General features: G+C 44.0%; 1 protein-coding gene across 2 annotated transcripts in view; it reads right to left on the bottom strand.

Annotated features, from left to right (window-relative positions):
* CNOT3 (CCR4-NOT transcription complex subunit 3) overlaps positions 1-23,121 on the bottom strand; it is a 292,476-nt gene that overhangs the window by 161,053 nt on the left and 108,302 nt on the right. For both annotated transcript variants that reach the window (XM_077457069.1, XM_077457070.1), the window contains exon 6: positions 5,060-5,243. In XM_077457069.1, coding sequence (XP_077313195.1) covers positions 5,060-5,243 — 184 coding nt within the window. The remainder of the gene's footprint in view (positions 1-5,059; positions 5,244-23,121) is intronic.

The following is a 23,121-nucleotide window of genomic DNA, read 5'->3' as shown; positions in this document are numbered from 1 at the left end:
ATCCATTGTGCCTGACTGGCATCCCTGGTGGTCTAGGGAGGATTACCTCTGCTGGGCATCCCTGGTGGTCTGGTGGCGTCCCTGGTGGTCCAGTGTGGGCATCCTCGGGGGGGCTGTGCTGATAATCGATCAGCACAGACCCCCCCCCCCTGTCAAAGGGGCAGCCGATCGGCTCTCCTCTACTCGCGTCTGACAGACGCGAGTGAGGAAAAGCCGATCACCGGCTCTTCCCATTTACACTGTGATCAGCCGTGATTGGACACGGCTGATCACGTGGTAAAGAGTCTCCGTCGGAGACTCTTTACGGAGATCGTAGTTGCCGGGTGTCAGACTGACACCCCGCAACAACGATCGCCGCGATGCGCGGCCCCGGGGGCGTGCAGCGGCTCATAATCCTGATCACGTCATATGACATCCGGTTAGGATTATGAAACCACTTTGCCGCCGTCTATTTGTAATAGGGCGGGCGGCAAGTGGTTAAGTAATGTAAAAAACAACTAGATCCCTTGTCCCTGAAAATAGCTCTGTGCGGTTTACACTCACAAAGCTGTGTTCCATGAAGCTCAGAGACAATCACTGGCTGGGACCCAGCATGTGCTGTGATTATTTTAAACTGAACAAAAATGCAGATTTGTTGGGCAGCACTAAAGTTTTCTGGTTGCTGGCAATAGTTCTCATAGTTGTAGGGAAGAGGAAAGAGTCGTGCAGGCTGTGCTCCCTCTCTCCTTGAAGAGTTTCCCCCCCATCTCTTCCTCACACTGCTCTTCTACAGGCAGCAGAAATTGTGGGTGAAGGTGGAGGGAGAGGAGTGTATGTGTGCGCGTGTGGAGGAGGAGTGACCAGAGAGCATAGCCCACAATTATGCTGGGGGGGGGGGGGGTGTCTTGTGTTAAGTGGGGGGATTTGAGGGGTTTGTGTCGGGAGAGGGGATGGTGGGGGTGGGGTGCTAGAGCAGGGTTTGTGCTAGGAGAAGGAATGGGGGGGGGGGTGCTGTGTTGGGAGAGGGGACTGGAGTGGGGTTGTGCTAGAGGGGATTGCAGCAGAGTTTGTGCTAGGCGTTGGGATTTGGGAGCAGGGGGGTTTGTGCTAGGAGAAGGAATTGGGGGGGGGGGGGGGGGTGTCAGAAGAGTTACAACCAAGATCACTGAATGCAGACTACATTTTAGAGTTTTTTTTTTACGCCTGGTGCAGTAAGGTAATGTGCAAAATCACGTTTTCCTGTACTGCACAAAAATGTGCTGCCTTTTGCAGTTGCAATTGGGTGCCATTATTCCTTAATGACACCCCCCATACATCCAGCAAATGCATGTATGTTTGCGCTCTTTAAAGAATGTGACAAGTGCGTAAACACGCAAAAAAAGCATGTGCTCCGATGACCTCTTGTTGTGAACAAGCCCTTAGAATGGTGTGCCCCAGAACTGTGCATAGTCCTAAATGGTGCCGTGACAGAAAGAAGGTTGAAAAACACTGCTCTGGGGTATATCCCTGGTAGATTTAAAAAGAGTGGTTTCTGCAGGGCAGAGAAAACCAAATTGAGATTCCAAGAAAGAAAATTGTGTTGCAAGGGAGAGCTTAATAAGAGACACATCCTATAAAGTATTTTTTTTTTTTTACAAGGGAAAGCAAAGCCAGAGGCCTTTGAAAAAAGAATAGATAAAGTTGAGTCCTGGACTTCAGTACTTAAGTCCAATATTTCTTCCTGGAAGATACTTTTCTAGCTTTTAGCAAAGTAGGAATCACAGACTCAGAAACACATCTATCCTTGAACACCTGCGTTTCAGTGTCAATGCTGGTCTGTTAGGTAGAGGCGGGGGTCATATGCTAGAAGTTTGGCTATGTCTGTGCACCAGGTTCTTCTGGGCCAGTTTGATGTAATTAGAAAACACATTTTTCTTCTCTTTCTCTATTTTCTTGAGCAAGACTGTGTCACACTTACCCTTAAAGAAGTTGGTCAGACTATAGCTAGCTTCTGAGTTCTTCCCCTACAGTATAACAGCCCCCTTTCCCATAAGGGATGCAGGCCTACTGGCACTCGGTTGCCCCCAGAACTTACACACAAATGCTATAGTGCCTGGCCACCATGCCAGGACAGGTGTGAACTGAAGAAAGCAAATAGGTACCTGTGGTTGGCAGACACGCAGAGTGGTTTAATGACAGCCCAGGTACAAGACAGGAAAGGTTCAGAATAGTCAGTGTCAATTTGTAGTCAAAAGGCAGGCAGGGTTGAGAGTGTAGTTGATATTCGATCCAAGATAGTCAAAAGAGGTAATCCAAACACCAGAGCAGGACAGACAAAGAGCTTGGAGCATGTGATATAAACCCAATATTACAAGCATAAGACTGCAGGATTGTCTGGCTTAAATCAGGTTTGGTCTCCACCCAGAAACTGGCCCCATCAATAACCTTACAGGTAGACAGAGACTGAAAAGCATCATAGCCAAAACCTGGAATGAGACTAGCAGCTGCCAAAGAACAGGACAGGCGAGGTGAGATTCACATTGGAGAGAAAGAATAAACTAGTCTGAACGGAGACCAAGGGATTATCAAGGCATCAGAAGCCAGAGCTAGAGGATCTCTGGTTTTCACAACAGAGGTAGTTTGTTGTTGAATATGGAGGCTAGGATGCCCACACCTATATTCCCCTATTTTCTTGCATAAGAGACTAAAGTTATCTGGATGAAGGACCCATTTCCCCTGATTCAGGTGATGGTTCCTGGGATAATCTGCTTTTCAGTTGTCTAGGCCTGGTATGCAGACTGCAAAGACAGTGAGGTTCTCTCCAAGGGATTATTTGGTTTGCTTCCTTTAAGACAGACAGGCTCCTGGTTCCCCCTTGATGGTTGTTGTAAGCCACTGCTGTGGCATTGTTCCACTGCACCCTGTTTAGGTGATCTTTCATAGGGTCCAGTGCTGCAGGGCCAACCTGACTGCTCTAAGCTGCAAGAGGTTTATGGGAAACTTGGCTTCCCTCAATGACTATGTTCCTTGAACCGTTAGGGATTTGCACACTCCACTTAGCCTAAGAAACTTGTGTCTGTTGTGATAATTAAGAAGGAACTTCCCCAATGTTAGGGGTTGTGTATTGATCCATCAAGATAGGGAGTTGCTTGCTTGGCTGGAATGAAGCATTGGCAAATCGAGAGAAGGAGTTGGTTTGATCCAGACGGGCAAGAAATGTTATTGGAGTGTTCTTGAATGTAATTGGGTGAATTGGCACTGCATCAATCTCTAGCTTTACCTTCACTTTAAATACTGTATTAATCAGTGTATAACACACACTTTTTTCCCCTTAAAATCAGGGGAAAATCGTGGGTGCGTGTTATACGCTGATCCCTGCTGTCTCCGAGGGGAAGGAAAGAACGAGCGCCACCAAAATAGACCAAGCCAAGTGTACTGTGTACTCAGCTAGGCTCGGCTCACAGTAATGCCCAGTCCCGCCTCCTAGCCTTTACGTCCTGCCATTGTGTCCATGGGTCCCGGGCCAAGGGGTGGGACTACAAGATGATCAGTGTACTCAGCTAGGCCCGGCTCGCAGTCACACCCATTCCTGCCTCCCTGCTGTCTGAGGGGAAGGAAGGAACGAGTGGCGCCAAAATAGACAGAGTGTAATGTGTACTCGGCTAGGCTCTGTTCCACTGGCAGTCAAGCTTAGTCCTGCCTCCTAGCCTTTACATCCCATCATTGGATCAATGTTATGTCCTTCATAGGAGCCGGGCCAAGAAGCGGGACTGCGAGAGGAGCTGAATACACAGGACATCCGGCTCTGTCTATCTTGGCGGCTTCAAAAAATTAAAAGATAATGCTGCAATTTTGGGCAAGGCTGCAGATGAACACTGGGCAAGGCTGCAGATGGACGCCAATTAAGCTGCATTGTTGGGCATTTAAATGTAAGTCTTTTTTTCTTAAACTTCCCTCCTAAACTTTTTTTCTTAAACTTCACTCCTAAACTTGGGGTGCGTGTTATACGCCAATAAATACGGCAGCTTACTTGGGCCAAGCTTGTCTAAATGAACAGTTTCCTACACTAACAGGTGCGCCTGCTAGGCACACTGTATAAACTTTATGTGGCTTAAGCTACATACAGTAGTGTTTCAGCTGTGGGGCACAAACATCTCCATTCCTCACGGGAAACAAAATTGAGTCGGGCTGAGTGGTGTTAGCCATTCTAATGCAGCTTTGTATTCTCTGAATGACAAAAAAGATTCCTCCGATTGGTAGGCGGAAATCATGAAATTATCTGCTCAACTAGAGCTAGAATCAAATGCAGAGACAGGGATAAAGTGGGTTCTTGCTCAGGTCCAAGGGACACATCACCACTCTGAGGTTGAGTGTTGTGCAGGCCTTTAGGAGAACAGTTGTTTACCTACGATTTTTGCATTGACTCCCTTTCACCTGGTCTCCACCATAGTCTACAACTGAGGGTAATCCCATGAGTGGTACTCACAGAATATGCCAAGTATAGGGTAAGCTTGTTCATAAGTATTATGCGGTAGCCCAGGTGTAAACGGTCCTGTAAAGAATTCTGCTTACATAAAATATTAAGATGGCAATGAGGAATATCTTCCCTCATTGTTTTCAAATGTATGCAACTGAACAGTCAGACACCGTTCGCCAACATCTCCATATATATTGTTTAGAATGATTTTTTTTATCAAATCATGCTCCAAACAAAAAATGTACACAGCCACACTCACAAATAATAGCATGTATACGACCAGTCATACCCACATGCATATTTTTATGCAAGTTCTAAATAGTAAATTTCTACCAGCATCACTAAAGTGTCAATAAACCCAAAACTCAAAATTGTATTGTAAAGTATATCTTAAGTCAAATTTTTAAATTGTATATTCATTTCAACATTACATTTTGATCCTACTCCTATTAATCTAAAGGATCTTGATGTATAAGATATAAAAAATGTATTTAAAGGAATTATAATTTAGAGATATATGAATGACACACATATTAAGGAATGTGCACGTGGGTTTATTGAGACTTTACTTTTGCAAAGACAGACACATTTCACAGAAGTATTGCTTTTTTTTCTTTTCTTTACCTTTATCTCCGGTGTAGAACTAAACTGAGGTGGACCGTTAAGTAGTGGCTGGCTGGGTTTAGGGTCACCGAAACTTGGTGTTGGCGAACTTGGAGAGTTTATGCTTAAGGGTAATAGTAAACTGGACCCAGTGCTGGTATTACTGCTGTTGCTGGATGGTTGGAGGACACTGTTTGTCTCTTTCCTAGAAGAAATTAAAAAAACTCAAACAACCACTTTCATAATTTTATAAAGAACAGTGAATGGTATGTAGCAACTCAAATACGTCCTTACTAGTTGAGGGCAGTAAGTGCCGGTTCACACAGGGGCAACTCAGATCCGACTTCAAGTTGCCCCAAGTCACCTCAGGTCGCACAACATGTAGAAATCAATGTAAGTGAATGAGAGCTGTCTTAATGTACACTACTGAAGTCGCTCCGACTTCAGAAAAGGTTCCTGTACTACTTCAATCCGACTTGTAGGCAACTGGTACCCATTGATTTCAATGGAGGTCGCCTCCAAGTCGGATCTCCGTCTATACAGAGGTGACTCCGAGAATTATCAGCTCTCAAAAGGAGTTCCCCCCTGAGAGCTCATTCTCTGATTGGCCACGGCAAGTCACCTGGCCTGGGGTGACTTAAAGTAGTGTTGTAAGTCGCGTCCAAGTCACGTCAAGTCACGTCCAAGTTGCCTCCAAAAGTCGTGTTGCCCGAGCCTTAGACACACTGAATGCTACATATGACTGTTCTTTGCACTAAATTGTATCACAGAAAAGACCTTGCAATCTTCTCCCCAGTTTTAAATCAAAACATAATTTCACTATGATACAGTAACTGTATGGGAATGGAATGGACAACTACAGAAAACCGATGCTTATGCTTTCATGGTCAGAATTCTGCTTTGACAGCTTTGTTCCCCGTTTTCATTACAAGTCAAAATGCTAAGGTAATTTTCTGACAATTTCTATGACAAACATTTAATAAACATTAATTTGACAGGTCATTGTTGTCCAATGACTGGATTCAAAAGTTGGAAATTTATTAGATCTTGCTCTTCAATATGACTGCTGCTGATTCAGATTGACAAATCTTAGCACTTAAACCATGCATCTAAACTTGCACGTTGCAGGTGCTAGGGTGGCTATACTGCCTTTACTGTCTACCTAGTGGATTCTTTCTAATCAAAGATAGCACAAAACTTTTCTAAAAAGGAATACAAATGACACAGCAGGTAATGAAATTGTGCCTGAATTAAAGAACTACAACCCCTTTGTTTTAAAGAAAATTGTAATGAACTTAAGCCTATTTTAAAAAGCTGCAATATAAAATGATGTACCTTTTTCCACATGACTAAGATTTTGCCATCTGCTGCTAACACCAACAAAAATAATGGCCATTTACATTCCCAACTGACAAGCCAAGCTACAAAAGGGAGATTAAAGTGTTGCGAAACGTAAAAATGTTTTTTTTTTTTTACCTTAAGGCATTGTTTGCATTAAAAGGTAAAAAAAAAAAAACTGTTTCAATTTACCCGTGCCCCTTTTCCAGTGTTAAACCGGAAGAGGGGGGGAGGTCACACACACATATATATATATATATATATATATAGTTTTTTTTTACTCATTGGTTTGCAGGTTCATAAAGTGGTGATGTCCATCAAACCTTAAGAAATCCTGGAGTGTGTTGGTGATAGGGTTCAGAAGACTCCTCTGGCAGTCCTTTTGCTGTAAGGATGATAGTTCTGGTTGTTGACAGGAGCCAGCGAAGTCACATATTTGCTCGTAGACAGGCACCGCTGTCTATGGCGCATGCGCCGTAGACAGCGGCGCGCAGGCGCACTGAATGCGGCATCGTCAATGACGAAGATGCCGCGCGTGCCGGCTCCCGTGAGTGATGTCATCGCGGCTTCGCTGAATGACAGCGGCGGAGCTGCGAGACCCCACTGAGAAGATGGATGCGCCGGACTACAGGGGACAGCGGTGACTTCGCTGGCTCCTGTCTCAGGTAAGTGACACATAATGGACTACTATGCGATGCATAGTAGTCCATTATGCTTTGCAGGGAATGAAAGAGTAAGTAAACCCATCAGGGTTTACTTCCTCTTTAATGAGCCATTTAAGCTCATATTGCACCATCCTAATAAGATATTACAAAAATTGGAGTGCCGGAATCCCTTCCTTCCCTCTTCCCATGTGAAGAGTAAGAGAGGGGAAAAAAAGATCAGCGCTGTGCACGGCTGCATCTTTTCTCCCCTTACTTCCCCTTCACACAGCATTCGAGAAGCAGCAGGATCCATTGGCTCCTTCTGCTGTCAATCAAATGCAGTGAAAAGGAAGTGGTGGGGCCTAAGTCCCGCTGTGTAAGTCTATGGAGCGCAGATCCATAGATGCCTAGGCCGGGAGCGCGCAGACAACATGTCTCCCCATAGCAGGTGGCTGGCTATGGTGGGTCATACAAAAGAAGAGGAGCCAAGATCGCCATTGGGGACTGGGAGAAGAGGAAGATCAGGGTAACTCTGTGCTATACCACTGCACAAAGCAGGTAAGTATAACATGTTTGTTAAACAAAAAACCTGACTTTAGTAACATTAAGTACTCTTCTGTGTTCCCTCTTCCAAATTCAACTCATACCCTCTCCCTCTTTGTTCATCCTGCTCACCCACTAGCTGTTTGGATATACTGGATGAATTTTGCAGCATTTACACACTTACCTCAACTAGGTGCTGAATGGAAGAGTGATACACCCCCCCCCCTTTTTTAAGCACACACTCAGGTAATGCAAACAAAATCAGCTACAGTTCTGTAAATTCTGCCTACCTAAGAGTCAAAGAGTTAGCTGAATTTCTTCAGCTGCACTGAATGCTGGGACTTGAAAAGCACAGGACAGCATTTGCTGTGTACTCAATTCTTCAAAAGGAGCCTGGCGTGTCCGTTAGTGATGGTGTAAGCGGCCACTATTTTAAACTTCAAATCTTTTTTATTGGAGTAGATTACAGGACACAGACACCTTGGAAAAAAAAAATGTATGGGAATAACAAAAAAAAAAAAAAAATCATACTTACTCTCCTAGATGACTGCAGCAATGATCCCAGCTGCAGCTGTCCCCCTGCTGGCTCTACACACATACACAGGGTAAACTAGGTAAACAAAACTGAGCCAACAGGCAGAAAAAACAGGGGTCGAAGACCAAGTTCAGAGTGCCACTACAATATTGTGGTCAGACGCTGTATCTGCACATGATTAGACATCCATGTGGTAAAAACTTTTAAAAAGTATGAACAAAAAGGCTATTTTGCCAGCAAGAAAAGGGATTATTCTTGATGGGTTCAAACGGTGGTTTCTAAAGAACAGAGAGAACCAAATTAAGGACCCAGGGAAGTACAGGGTGTGGTAAGGAGGGAGGGGCGGGCTGATCACAAGAAATATTTGAAATAAAGGTTTTCAACAAGGGAGTGTGAAGCCAAAGGCCTTTAAATAAGAACGTAGAAGGCAGATACCTGCCCTTTTGGGGTGCTAAGAGCTACATTCTGGTCAAGACCTGTTTGCAGGAAGGCTAGAATGCAAGGTACAGAATAATCTCTGGGACTGAATTCAACTGCATTTGCACCAAGCAAAGCAAGATTTTTTTAGGTAGTCTAAATAGCTTTCGTTGCTTTCAGCAGGGTAAGGATCATAGACTCCGAGATCCCTCTCGCCCTGAGTTTCTACAGCAAAAACAGAGAATGTGAAGCAGGGTAGAAGCCTCGAGATAGCAGATTTTGCCTGTTGGGAAGAGGCCAGATGTAGTCTGCAAGAGGTATGAGTTTTGTCTGTGTAATTGGTTCTTCATCTGGAGTCACATGTCCGCATCGGGAGTCACACATTTTGGCATATCACATTGAACACCTCTGGAGGAAGAAAGCATTCCCCTTGGTCCAAGCGGTGGTGGCTGAGATAACCAGTCTGCCAGTTGTTCACTCTAGAGATGTGGACTGTAGAAATCCCTGGTCAGGGGATTTCTGCTCATGAGAGAATCTGGGTATCTTCCCCCAAGGCAGCCAGGCTCCCTGTGTCCCCTTGGCGATCGATATATGCCATTCTGGTGGCACTGACTGACTGTACCAGATTTGGGTGCCCCTTTAGATGTTGCAGAGGGGAAAACCTAACAGCTCTGAATCCAGGATATTGATGAGGAGTTTGGTTTCCTCTTTTGACCACATTTCCTGAATTGTCAACTGGAAGGGAAGGAAAGCTTTTTTCCGTTAGAGCTGAAGTGATGATCCAACCAGGACAAGGACGTTTTTGACTGGTTAGATAGGAGCATGGGTAAGTCTAGGGAAAGAGGCTGTTTTTTTCACAATGATAGTTGGAGAGTTCTGGAGTGGCAAGTTAGGCAGTAGAGTGGCAGCTTAGGGCACTATAGGGCGGTATAATGGCAGGTTAGAGTAGTATAGTGGTATGTTGAGTTATAAGGGGGGGGGGGGGGGAGAGAAATGTCAGGCTGGGTTAGTATAGGGCGGTATAGTGGCAGGTTAGGGTGGCATAGTGGGAGGTTTAATGTTGATAAATGTAAGGTTATGCACTTGGTGGGCTAAGAACATGCATGTTCTTAAAAAGGATATTAGGGAACAGGAGAAAGTGCAGTAAGAGGCATGGGGGAGCTCAGTTATGAGGAAATATTAGAGGAACTGAATCTATTCCCTCTTGAGAAGAGGTGATTAAGCGGGGATATGATCAACAAGTACAAATACATATGTGGTCCATATAGTGAACTTGGTGTGGAGTTATTCACTTTAAAGTCATCACAGAGGACAAGGTGGCACTCTTACGTCTAGAGGAAAAAAAGATTTCATCTCCAAACATGGAAAGGTTTCTTCACAGTAAGAACTGTGAAAATGTGGAATAGACCTACCTTCAGAGGTGGTTCTGGTAAGTTCAGTAAAGTGCTTTAAAAACTACCTGGATTCTTTCCTAAATGTATATAATATAACTGGGTACTAACATGCTTTGCCGATTTTTCGCCGATTTTTTTTGCCTTCCTCTGGATCAACTGTGGGTGAAGGATTGTGTATATGGGATATTTATTATTATTTTTTTTGGTTTAACTAGATAGACTTGTGTCTTTTTCAAATGTAACTCCTGCACAATCTAATCCCCATTTTACTTGCAAAAATATTGTGTGCACAAAACTGTGAAACTGATGCTCCAAACTGTACATAGGTGGCACTCTAATATCATCAATAGAGATAACTTTAAATGACAGCCCTAAAATTATTCCTTCCGCCTCCGGGTGTTATAGTACAGGTATGTGTTGCCAAATGGCATTTATGTACATGTTTTAAACAGACTGATGACAAAAGCGTTCTTAAACTGCACCTCTCTAGATCAGGGGTGTCGCTCGCCTCCCCCATGCCCCCCCCCCCCCGCAGTGGCCTTTCTGCAGCCTGGCTGCGAGTGCGAGCAGCATGAGAGAGCCAGATGGATCAGAGAGGCGGGCAGAAGAGAGAAGCAGGCTGGCGAGCAGAGATGATGACCTCTCTCTCCGCCCGCCGTGCATCAACACCCATTTCCTTCTCTGACTCATAAAATAGGATTTTTATAAAACGGCTTACCTGTAAAATTCTTTTCTTGGAGTACATCATAGGACACAGAGCCTTAAGTATTTACTTAGTGGGTTATAGCTACCTTCAGGTGTTGACACTGGCACACCCAATACAGGAAGCTGACTCCCCTATATAACCCCTCCACCTATATACTTAAACCCCAAAAAGAAGAAGAGGAGCGGGACCTCTGTGTCCTATGATGTACACCAAGAAAAGCATTTTACAGGCTAAGAAAAATCCTATTTTCTTTATCGTACATCATAGGACACTGAGCCTTAAGTATTTACTTAGTGGGATGTCCCACAGCAATGCTACTTGAGGGGAGGGAGACAACCCATAGAGCACCCCCAGACCGCAAGGACTTATACTGCTGCCTGCAGCACATTGCGTCTGAAGGCGATATCCCCATTCCTTCTTACATCCACTTGGTAAAATTTTGTGAATGTATGGACCAAAGACCAAGTTGCGGCCTTGCAGATCTAAGCAAAGGAGGCCTAGTGACACACTGCCCAAGAAGCATTAACCACTCTGGTAGTGTGCACCTTAACTTGAATAGGGGGAATCTTACCCCTTAAATCATAAGTTTGAATTATAACTTGCCGAAACCACTTAGCAACTGTGGATTTCGACACTTTTTTTAGGATCTTCTGGCAGAATAAATAAGATGTCAGTCTTACGAATCTGAGCAGTTTTCTTTAAATAGCTTTTCACTACTCTCACTACATCAAGACAATATAGTGATTTGTCTTCCCTGGAACATGGTTTTGGGAAAAACGATGGCAGGACAATATCTTCATTCAGATGAAAGCCTGAAACCACTTTTGGCAAAAAGCCTGGACGAGTGCGTAACACCACTGTCCGCATGAATAATCAAATATGGTTCTTTACAAGAAAGAGCAGCCAATTCTGAAACCCTCCTTGCTGAGGATACAGCAACCAAGAGTATCAGCTTCCTAGTCAGAAGGACTAAGGGAACATGCTGTAATTGTTCAAATGGCGTTTTTTGTAACACTGACAAAACTAAATTCAAGTCCCAAGGGGTTAAAAAGGTTATTTAACTGGCGGATTAATCTGCATCACCACTTGCATAAAACCCTGGACTAAAGAATGCGTAGCAAGCTGATAAGGCTGAGACTTGGCCCCTAATAGTACTTATGGCCAACTTCATCTCTACGGCCAATTGTAGAAAGGCAAGGATTCTGCCTATAATAAATCTCAGAGGGTGCCAACCCTTGGATTCACACCAGGAAAGGTAAGCTTTCCAAACTCTATAATATACAGCTCTGGAAACTGGTTTCCTTGCATTGATTAAAGTTGAGATAACAGACCTGGAAAGCCCATGCTTCTTCAAAATGTGGGTTTCAATAGCCAAGCCATTAAATTTAGCGATTATAAAAGTAGGATGGAACATCGGCCCCTGCGATAGTAGGTCTGGCCTTAGTGGGAGAGGCCAAGGACCTTCCACTGCCATTTTTATGATCTCTGCGTACCATGGCCTTCTGGGCCATGCTGGTGCTACCAGAATTACTGGCTTTCTTTCCAGCTTGATCCTGCAAAGAAGTCGAGGCAGCAACTGAATCGGATCCCAGGGGGTTACCAGCACATCTATTCCGTATGAGAGTGGATCACTTGCTCTGGACACAAAGTTGACTAAGTTCATGTTGAATCTGGACGCTAGAAGATCTATGTCCGAAGTCCCCCATCTTTGGCAAACAGCCCGAAACACTTCGGGTTGAAGAGATCATTCCCCTGGGAATAACTGCTGGCGACTTAGAGATAGTCCGCCTGACAATTTTCTACTCCCGGATTGAAAACTGCCGATGGGCAGAAGGGAATGTACCATGCCTAAGTTAGGATATGGTTCACCTCTCTCTGAGAGGAGAGACTCTTGGTGGCCTCTTGGTGATTGATATAGGCCACAGCCGTGGCATTGTCGGATTGAATCCGGAGTGGACAATTCTTTAACCTGGAGGTCCATGTTTTCAGAGCCAGATACACTGCCTGAATCTCTAGGATGTTGATAGGCAGGGTTCTTTCGAGTTATGACCACTGTCCCTGGACAGTCATCTCCTCTAGTACTGCTCCCCAGCCTGAGAGGCTGGCATCTGTCATTACTACTTTCCAGATTATTGGTAATTATTGAAGTATTTCCCTGTCAGCAAATTCTGGCTTCGTAACCAACTGAGGCTTTGAGACACTCTTGGGGATAGCCGTCTTGTCAAGTCCAAAGCTTGGATCATCTTGTTCCAAGCAGAGAGGATTCTGTTTTGCAACAGTTTTGAATGGAACTGGGCATAGGGGAATGAAGCTACCATCTTACCTAACAACCTCAGGCGAAACGAAAGAATTTGCTTTTGACCTGACCATCCGTACCAGCTCTTGTATGGAGCTGATCTTTGCTGGAGGCACAAACAACCTTTTCTGGGCTGTATCTATGATCAGGCCTAAGCAATCCAGCCTTCTTACTGGTTTTAAGGAAACTCCTGAAGCTCTAGTTTGTATTTTAGAGTCACTGTGGAGAGAGCCCATCTGTTATGAGCTTCTCTCAGCCAGAATTCTGCAATATGCAGAAGTCTTCCCCCCACCTTTGAGGGGAGACACCTCTTCATTAAAGAGGAAGTAAACCCTAATGGGTTTACTTCCTCTTTCATTCCCTGCAAAGGTAAAGCATAATGGACTACTATGCATCGCATAGTAGCCCATTATGTGTCACTTACCTGACACAGGAGCCAGCGAAGTCACCGCTGTCCCCTGTAGTCCGGCGCATCCATCTTTACGGTGGGGTCTCGCAGCTCCGCCGCAGTCATTCGGCAGAGCCACGATAACGTCTCTCCCGCGCATGCGCACGGGAGCCAACACGCGCGGCAGCTCCATTATTGGAAATGCCGCGCTCAGTGCGCCGTAGACATTTTAGATATTTCTTGGACCTACAGGTAAGCCTTAATCTAGGCTTACCTGTAGGTCAAAGTGGTTTGTAAGGGTTTACAACCACTTTAAGAGGTCTTAGTATTCTGCTTTGTAGTCTTGCGGCTCCAGGTCTTCCTTTGAGCCTGGGCCTCACCCTGTGGTTTTCCTCCGGAATCAGACGGTGGAAGCCATCGCCACTGCCTAGAGGCATATGCGCTTGGAGCACTAGAGAAAGTCTTTTTAAATGAAGGACATTTATACTTTCTTTTGACTGGCAAGAGAGTACTTTTTCCACTGGAAATTGTCTGGATGTATTTATCCAAATCATCTTCAAATAGTCACTCCCCATGAAATGGGAAACTAGACAGTAGGTTTTTGTAGGGTGCTTTGGCAGACCAACCCTTTAGCCAAAGGGTCCTACACATGTGTACTAGCACAAGTGCAAGGCGAGACGCCTGGTGAATAGAATCCTTTATAGCATCTATGGCAAAACATAATGCTTTTGGTAAATCGGCCAACACACTGGCCTGTGCAGGGAGCTTGTTAAAGGCCTCTGAACTGGTCTTTTAAGGACTGACAGATGCCTATAGCTCCAATTGCACGCTGAGCAACAATAGCTGCTAAAGAAAGAGGATTTTAACAGGAATTCCAACTTTTTAGCTGTTGGATCCTTTAGCATTTGTGCAGTGTCCACTGGACAAGTTAAACTTTTATTCACACTGGAAATCGCAGCATCTACTGCTGGAACTTGAAATTTTTCTGTGAATTTTTCCTCCATAGGATAGAGAACTGAGAATCTCTTTGGAGGGAGAAAATGCTTATCCGGATGATGCCATTTGGTATAAATAAGCTTCTCTAATAATGTGTGGACAGGAAACACATGCATTGGTTGTGAATGTTTCAAGGAATCCAAAGAAGAAACAAGACTTTCAGCTGACTCTGTTAGGGGTAGCATGAAAGTGGAGCGAACCATGTCCATAAGGATTTTTACCTCAGATTGTGAAGCTGAATCTTCAACTTGTTGTTTCCTTTGCAGAGGAGTAATTGCTTTGTTTTTCCCAATTGTTTGAGGGCAATACCTCATCCTGTCCCCACTGTTCTCCTGGTAAGGGGTTTGGAGTGGGAGAGAGGGATCTAGCGCGCTTATCCCCTTTAATGGAGGATGCGATTAAAGCCACTAATCTTCCTTCTAAGCCCTGTGGGGCAGAGGAAAATGCATCTTCAGTCACGTATACAGGGGCTGAATTGTGAGAAGCAGTTGCACCAATTGCTTCCAATGACTCATCCTGGCTTGCTATGTCAGGTATCTCATGAGAGGATGACCATGTGGAGGCATGTCTGGAGTTTCCAGTGCCTGGGGGTGGTTTTGGTGCCTTAGAAGTAAGCCTTGAAGCCATAGTGGAAAGTACAAAAAGCAAAAAGGTACACTAAGAACTGTTCTATTTGAACAATAGTAGGAAAAACAGTGGTAGCACAGAAAGATCTAATGCTAAACAATACGTTTTTTCCTGTACTGCAAATGCCTGTGTAAACCACCCACGTGCACCAGCGCTTCTGTGTCATGTGGCAGCCTTGCTTCAGCTGCTCTGATAGACACTGTCCGTTTCCCAGAGTATCAGCTTTAAGCTTTTTCGGGTGTGAGCCCAATTGTTTATGGGCCACTCTCTTTCCTGTGCTTTAGTAAGAGTCACCTCAGAGGGAGGGGGGGGGATTTACACAGTCGTTTTATCAGCTTTTCAGATTTATGCTTGTTTACACACAACATGTATCCTTATTCACTCAGTTTTCCCATTTAGGAGGAGAGGAGAGGAGAGGAGAGGAGAGGAGAGGAGAGGAGACCCCCCCCCCCCCCCAGCTACCTAGACACACACTGTATTAGCACAAATTTAAACAGGGTCTATGCACTATTACTCCTCTACAGAAGTTTTAAGGCATTTCACAATATAATTAAAACAAAAGTCATAGGTGGATTTTGCAGTTCCTATGCTTTCCTCTTACCTACTCCTCACTGCAGGATACTACTGTAAACAGACAGATCCAAAGTTCACCCATCACGGCGTGGTTAAACCCTCAAAGACTGGGGCCCTTTTAATAGGGGTTCCATCCCTTTGGGCCATGTGTAGCACCCCTCAGGACAGCTTTAGGTAATGTTACAGGCAAAACCTCATTCTTCTATGCGAGGCTCGGGTACCATCCTGGAGCAGCAGTGGTAGGATGGATCAGGTCGTGAAAGCTTTTTAAATCCAACATGGATCCCTCCTGGAGCTCCGCAGAGCACATCTTCACTCGTGCCAACACCCTTAGACACTGGTGAAAAAACTGAGGTACTCCTGGAAGGAGGAGGGGTTATATAGGGGAGTCAACTTCCTGTATTTGGTGTGCCAGTGTCAACACTTGAAAGTAGCTATAACCCACTAAGTAAATACTTAAGACTCTATGTCCTATGATGTATGATAAAGAAACGACCACTGCACAGAGACCTGCTCTGTGCCAAATGAACCAGTACTGCCACCAATGCAGTGACAATCCACATCTGGTGGTAGGTGATGTGGCAAGGGACATTTCTCATCTGGTTGCACTGGCAGGCAGTGCGGCAAGTGACAATCTGCATCTGGTCTTAGAGGACATTCCTCATTTGGTGGTAGGCGACCTGGCAAGTGACATTTCGCATCTGGTGGCAGGCAATGTGACATTCCACATCTGGTGGCAGGCAATGTGGCAAGTGACCTGCTCAAGGCTCCCACCGATTCTGCATTATGGTAAGTTGAACTATTTAATTTTATATTACAATGTAATAATATAAATAAATAATGTGCTTCAATCATCCTGACACCATATCAACCATGGTGTTGTGATGATTAAAGCGCTAACACCAGCCATTGCCCTGATAAATTGCCCAAGAAAAATGGATTACCACCCACGTTCCCCCCCTCCCCATCCCTGGGCCTTGGTACAATTTTCTTCCACGCAGCCAGTCCCCAGTGCCAAAAAGGATCGGGACCACTGCTCTAGACCACAGCAAACAGGATCCAACAGCTCTGAAGCTAAAAGTGGAGGTCCTTAACACACAGGTAAATAAAACGAAGAAAGTCAGCGCTATACACCAATGCAATAGCTGCTAGCGATAAAGGTAATATACTCAAACCCTTCATGATAAAGATGTATGTGAAATTGCAGCGCTATAAGTCAATAAAATAAAAATGTTTACATTAAAAATGTAAATGTATAAAGTTTATAAATGGAATAAAGACTCTGCTAGATTTTCAAACTTTTCAATCAGCTGGATGGCTCACTCACCCAATATTCAGGCTGCTCAATTAAAGTGGATGTAAACCCACTCTCGTCATTTCTAAATTACTTTCATAGTGCCGATCTAGGAGGATATACATACCTCCTGCATGTATCCTTACTTGTCAAATATCTCCCGTTTGGAGCCAAGCAATACTCCAGATTCTGTGGGCAGGTCTGTTGTCCAGGGCACGATGGGTGGAGTTGTGATGTCAGTAGACTCCCTACCCACCTCTACACTCCCCTTGGCCAGGCATCGATATATTCTTAAGGTTCGTACACACGATCGGACTTTTTGAAAACAAACATGCAAATTAGCTCTTTTAAGGCAACATCCGACCGTGTGTACGCTTCATCAGACAAATGTTGGCTGTGCGAACAGACAAACTTTTCGACAACATAAGTTCGATGGAGCAAAGTCCGATTGTGTGTACAGAAAACCATCAGACTTTACAAACACTCATGCTCAGAACCAATGCAAAAGATCAGACAACAATACAGAAGTTGACCAAAGGTGGCGGTAAAGAGCAGAAAAACCATGTGATTTGGTGAAAGTTGGCTGAAAAAGTCTGATCGTGTGTATGCCTAACAAGTTCACCACCAACGTCTTCTGTACAGAAATCCACGGGAAAGTTTGTTTGAAGTCCGATCATGTGTATGAGGCTTTACACTGAACTTCTGCTGGTCTAGTGAATTATGCCTAGAGGTCGACCGATATGGGTTTTTCTCTGGCCGATGCCGATATTTAGAAATCATGGCGGCCGATAGCCGATATATGATGCCGATTTTTTAGGGCCGATATGTTAGGCCGATTTTATTTTATTTATTTATTTATAATCCCCCTTGATCTAACACACCTTTCCCACTGGGGCGTTTTAAGGCGCTTTTGGGCTAAAAATAGCACCTGTAAAGTGCCTGTAAAATGGCTCCCCTGCAGTCTGTGTGAAAGACAGAGTGCTTTCACACTGAGGCGATGCGCTGGCAGGATCTTAAAAAAAAGTCCTGCAAGCAGCACGTTTGGAGTGGTGTATACCGCTCCTCCACCACTCCTGCCCATTGATATGAATGGGCACCACTGCCGAAGCGCATGCAATGCGATTTGGCAGCGGTGCTTCATGGGCGCATTTAACCTCTTCCTTGGCCGCTAGCTGGGTTATATGTGCCCCACTAGCAGCCAAATAGCACCGCTAAAATGATGGTAAAGAGCCGCTAAAACTTGCGTTTTACCATCAACGCCTGCCCGCTCCAGTGTGAAAGCAGCCTTCATAAGTGATACAGAAAATTTCTTACACTTAAACATTTATTAAACAAAACAAACCTCCAATCAGTTTACTTGTATGTATGATTTAGATAATATATATATATATTATATATATATATATATTAAATAAAAACAGGTAGTCAAAACTTTTAGACAAAAAAAAAAAATGGGCTAACTTTACTGTTTTTATTTTATTTTTATTTTTTAAATGGTGTATTTTTTTCCCAAAAAAATGCATTTGAAAGACCTCTGTGCAAATGCCGTGTGACATAAAATATTGCAACAACCGCTATTTTATTCCCTAGGATCTCTGCTAAAAAAATATATACCATTTTTGGGGGGTCTAAGTGATTTTCTGGCAGAAAATAAAGGATTTATACTTGTAAGCAACAAGTGTCAGAAAAGATTTAGTCTTTAAATGGTTAAACTGAGAACTTCTACACACTGAGATGACTTAATTCATTCAAGTGTAAACATTGTATCATTTAGTTCTTTTCTTGGCAGTCTGCCCAGAGAGGAGGAAAGGGTTGCTATGACGACTCAGTCAACTTAGACTGACTTCTATACAGAAGCCATTTCAAAGTCCCGCTGTAGTTCTAAATCGGCTTTTTATCAGCACAAATCGGCCGATGCCGATTATTTAAAAAACGGCAAATATCGGCCGTTATATCGGCCGGCCGATATATCGGTCGACCTCTAATTATGCCCCATGATTACGAACATCCAGTCAAAAGGCAGGAAAGTCACCACAAGACCTCAGCATGCCCAATCATGCTGAGGTGTGTAGAAGTAAATCCTGGGAGAGCTGGAGAAGAAAGGAGGGGAGATATGAAGTACACAGAATGCCTCTCACTCTTGTGCACTTTGAGGAAATCACCTGTCCGTCACAGCAAGGGGGAAGAAATGGCCAGCTATTTCTCTGTGTCTGTTTTTATCTTACTAAAGGAAGATAAGATGATTGCTCAGAGCTGGATTAGCTCTTCGCAGAAAGAACAGATGAAATTACATCCTCTGCTGTAAAAGATATGAGTCTTAAAAAAAAAAAATTGGGGCTTAAATCCACTTTAACCACTACAATACAGGGCACTTTCGCCCCCTTCCTTCCCGGAACCAATTTTCAGCTTTCAGCGCTTTCGCAATTTCAATGAAAATTGCGCGGTCATGCTACACTGTACCCAAACAAAATTTTTATCATTTTGTTCACACAAATAGAGCTTTTTTTGGTGGTATTTACTCACGACTCAGTTTTTTATTTTTTGCGATATAAGCGAAAAAGAGAGTGGAAATTTGAAAAAAAAAATATATATATTTTCTTCTATTTAAAAAGAAATCCAATAAAATCGAATTTTGTCATAAATTTAAGCCAAAATGTATTCTGCTACATGTTTTTGGTAAAAAAAAATTCCGTTAAGTGTATAATTGGTTTGTGTGATCCTGGACATATGTACGCAAATGATCATGTACAGATGTGTGCAGGTGATTACGGACATATGTGTGCAGATAATCATTGGAACATGTGATTTTAGTGGGACATATGTGGGGGACATGTGCGTTTACACTAGAATGGTGATCAATGAGTAAAAAGCTGTAAAACAGCTCATACTCACTGATCACTGAGCCAGCTGCAGAGATCTGCTCTCCTCTCCTCAGCGACAACTTCCGTGTGAAGAGAGGAGAGCCGATTGCCTAGCAACCGGCTATTTGTTTACATCATATGACAGCTGTGATTAGACACGGCCGTCATGTGATCAGGAGGGGCCAATCACAGAGCCCTCCTGCCGATCGGAGATGCATCATGTCTGGGTGACACAAGCGCATCGGGATTGCGCCGCTGAGGAGAGAGCTCCCACCCGGTCGTATACATGTACATTGGCCGGGTAGGAAGTAGTTAAGTGCAGCAACACCACATGTAAACGACAACTCCTGGAAATAGCTCAGATCTTCTCTGGAAACAGCCAACACGCCAAGAGATTCTAAACTGGAACTCTGGATCTGGGTAGGTCAGAAAAGAGAGAAGACCATATAGTGCGATATTGCAACAAATCTATAATGAACATAACACCCGAGTGTATAGAGCCTCTCCAAGTAAAAAACGTGATCAATAATCCTCTACCCACATGCAATGCAAACTCGCATCTAACACTGTCAAATCAGCTTCAGATGTGGCGGCGTGATGTCACGCATCGAGCCCCACCCAAGTGTCAGAAGCCCGTGTTGAGGCGTTACATGTGAGTGATGGAGGTTCTTTTTTCTTACGTTACTATGTTTTTTGGGTTAATGTTTTATCTACATACCTTCGCTATACCAAAAATACTACACTTTATGGAACCTTTCTATTTATTGTCTATGGTATGTGATGGGTTTTAACTTGAGTGCTGCCCCCTGGAGAATTTTCAAAGTAGATTAAAAGCCATTCCAGATTAACACCTGCATTTCCATCCACATAAGCTCTCTTGTTGCAGCCACCTGGCATTTTTGGCAGTGACTGCGCATTGCATGTGGGTGGAGGCTGGTGATTATGTTTTTCAATTGGAGTGGCACTATGCACACAGGTGTTGTGTTCATGCTAGATTTGTAGCAATATAACACTATACTGTCTTCTCTCTTTTCTGACATACCCTGAGTTCCAGTTTAAAATCTCTTGGAGTGTTGACCATTTCCAGAGAAGATCTGAGTTATATACAGGAGTTGTGGTTTACATGCGTTGCTGGTTCACTCAATTGAGCAGCCTGAATTTCCGATGAGCAAACCATCCAGTTGATTTAAACGTTTGAAGATCTGGCACAGTCTTCAATTTTTTTTATTAAATGATTTGCATTAGAAATTTTCATTGTGAAGGTAAAAAAATAGGGCAATGGGGGCATACCCCGGCCAATTGGTGCACATAGCCATGCACATAGCAGCATACAACTCACTGTGCATCTCAAAACTAAACATATCAAACTATAACTAAAGAACCAAAACAACTACATATTCGGTACCCAGGTTTTACATGGCAGGATGATGGTAGTAGATATCTTTTCCTGTAGGACTTCTCGTCCCTCTTATCTGTTCGAGCTGGATGTTACAAGAACAATTAGGATGAAGTGTGATCACTTGACCTCTGGATTAATACTACCACTCACTTGTCTGGGGCATCGGCCTCAGCACTCACAGGTAATTACTGAGGATATCTAACCAGGGCAATTCCCCACTGGCTGATAATCGGTCATAGACTTAGTCGGTCCACTAGTGCTAGACTTTCATATTTTTTGGGGCATCCTCAGAACAAATATGTTGCTTTGTAGAGGGGCATCATTGCATTATTAATTTTTTCCATGACAGGGTAAGGGGGGACTATGGCCAACTTCCATCTTAGTACCATGGCTTTCCTTGCGTAAAATAATAGGATACGTATTTGAGTGCGGGTTTCTTTAACTAACGGTAACTGTTCCAAAAGGCAGAGGAGACAGACACTGTTTGTAAGAGAAATAGGTATGGTAGTTAACCCATGGATAAATTGAGTTACCTCTCTCCAAATTTTGAACCTGTGGGCAATCCCAAAATATATGCAGGAAGCCTACAGGGGTACCAGAGCATCTCCAGCAAGCACCTGATAAGGTTGGGTATATGCGGTGAAGGTGTTGGGGCGTATAGTATATTCTGTGCAGGATTTTGAATTGTATTAACTTGTCCCTAGTTGCAACTAGTGGCTGAAGCGGATAATCCCACGTCTTCCCAGTCTTCACTGTCCATCTGTCTTTATTACATTTTAAGAACTTTATACCTAACATTTTGTATTATAACTTTTTTTTACTGACTTGTAGTGCTGCAATTTCACATATAAACTAAAATAAAACCTGAGCCTACTTCCCCTATACTCAGCACACACATACTACAATCCTTATATGAATCATCTCCTCCTCCTCCTCCGGCCCCCACTCCAGGTCTACACGCTTACAGATTCCCCCCAGCACACTCTTTTAAATACACACTCCCTGTCAGGCACAGACTGACCATTTCCACCCCCTCCTTCTTAATTCTCTAAAAGTAGAACCCCCCTTTACACTTTTACCAGAGAGAACAGGAGCTCAAAGTGTGGGGAAGTCTGGAGCAGGGGTGCCGAGTAATAGGTGGATCAGGGGAAGAGACTTCCTCTCCGACGCTGAGCTCCCTCTGTCAGAACACTAAGGCTAACATTGCATGCTTAGCACAGCAAGCTCCTCATATATATATATATATATATCCACATCCCACTTAGCATGCCACTTTTCTCCTTGGTTACTTCCCATTCCTCCTTTTTAACGAGAGAGAAATTTTCTGCCTCCGTGGCAGAACTGATGGGGAAAGTTTTTGCTTCATAGAGAGTATAGAGAGCATGCGAGGAGTAAGCACCACCAGTCAGCTTTTCCCACCGATTGTTTCCCAATGAGGAGGGAGAGACGTGGAAAGAGAATCCTTGGAGTCCGAGAACTCCTCTTAGAAAGATGGGCATTTTCCCTCAATTTCTCCCAGGCTAGAAGTCGGTACATTTAGCGACAGCGTGTGTCCAGGGACAAATGCCCAAAACACAAGCAGTTTGCCTTTCAGGCATTCTTCCCTGTGAGTGTACCACCTTAAACAGGCGTGGCACTGCGCGCACAACTTAACCCTGTCCAGCTGCAGCAGCTGTCACTCCGTTTGACTGATTGCCAACAGCAGGGCTAGACAGTGTGCCTGTGTCCTTAAGTCACAGTTAAACTCCGGAGCCTCATGCATTGGGGCTAAATGCCCTTAAGACCTCTCTTCTCGCGTACTCAAGCTCAGCCATGAACCGACAGTTTGGATCATCTACACCAAAATTCTTGCCAGAGTTGCATGTCTATATAGATAGGATCCTCTGCCTGTGGCATTGATCTATGGAATTTGAAAGAAATGCTTAGGATTCTTTTTTATGGTGAATGACTCTTTAAACTAGACTCCTTTATTAATGAAGTCACAGGCTTAAAAAAATAGGATTTTTAAAACCGCTTACCTGTAAAATCCTTTTCTTGGAGTACATCATAGGACACAGAGCCTCAAGTATTTA

This window comes from Lithobates pipiens, unplaced genomic scaffold (assembly GCF_037356315.1).
Source record: "Lithobates pipiens isolate NorthernLeopardFrog02 unplaced genomic scaffold, aLitPip1_a1.2 Scaffold_27, whole genome shotgun sequence".
Lineage (NCBI taxonomy): Eukaryota > Metazoa > Chordata > Amphibia > Anura > Ranidae > Lithobates > Lithobates pipiens.
This window is presented reverse-complemented; position numbering and strand designations above follow the sequence as displayed.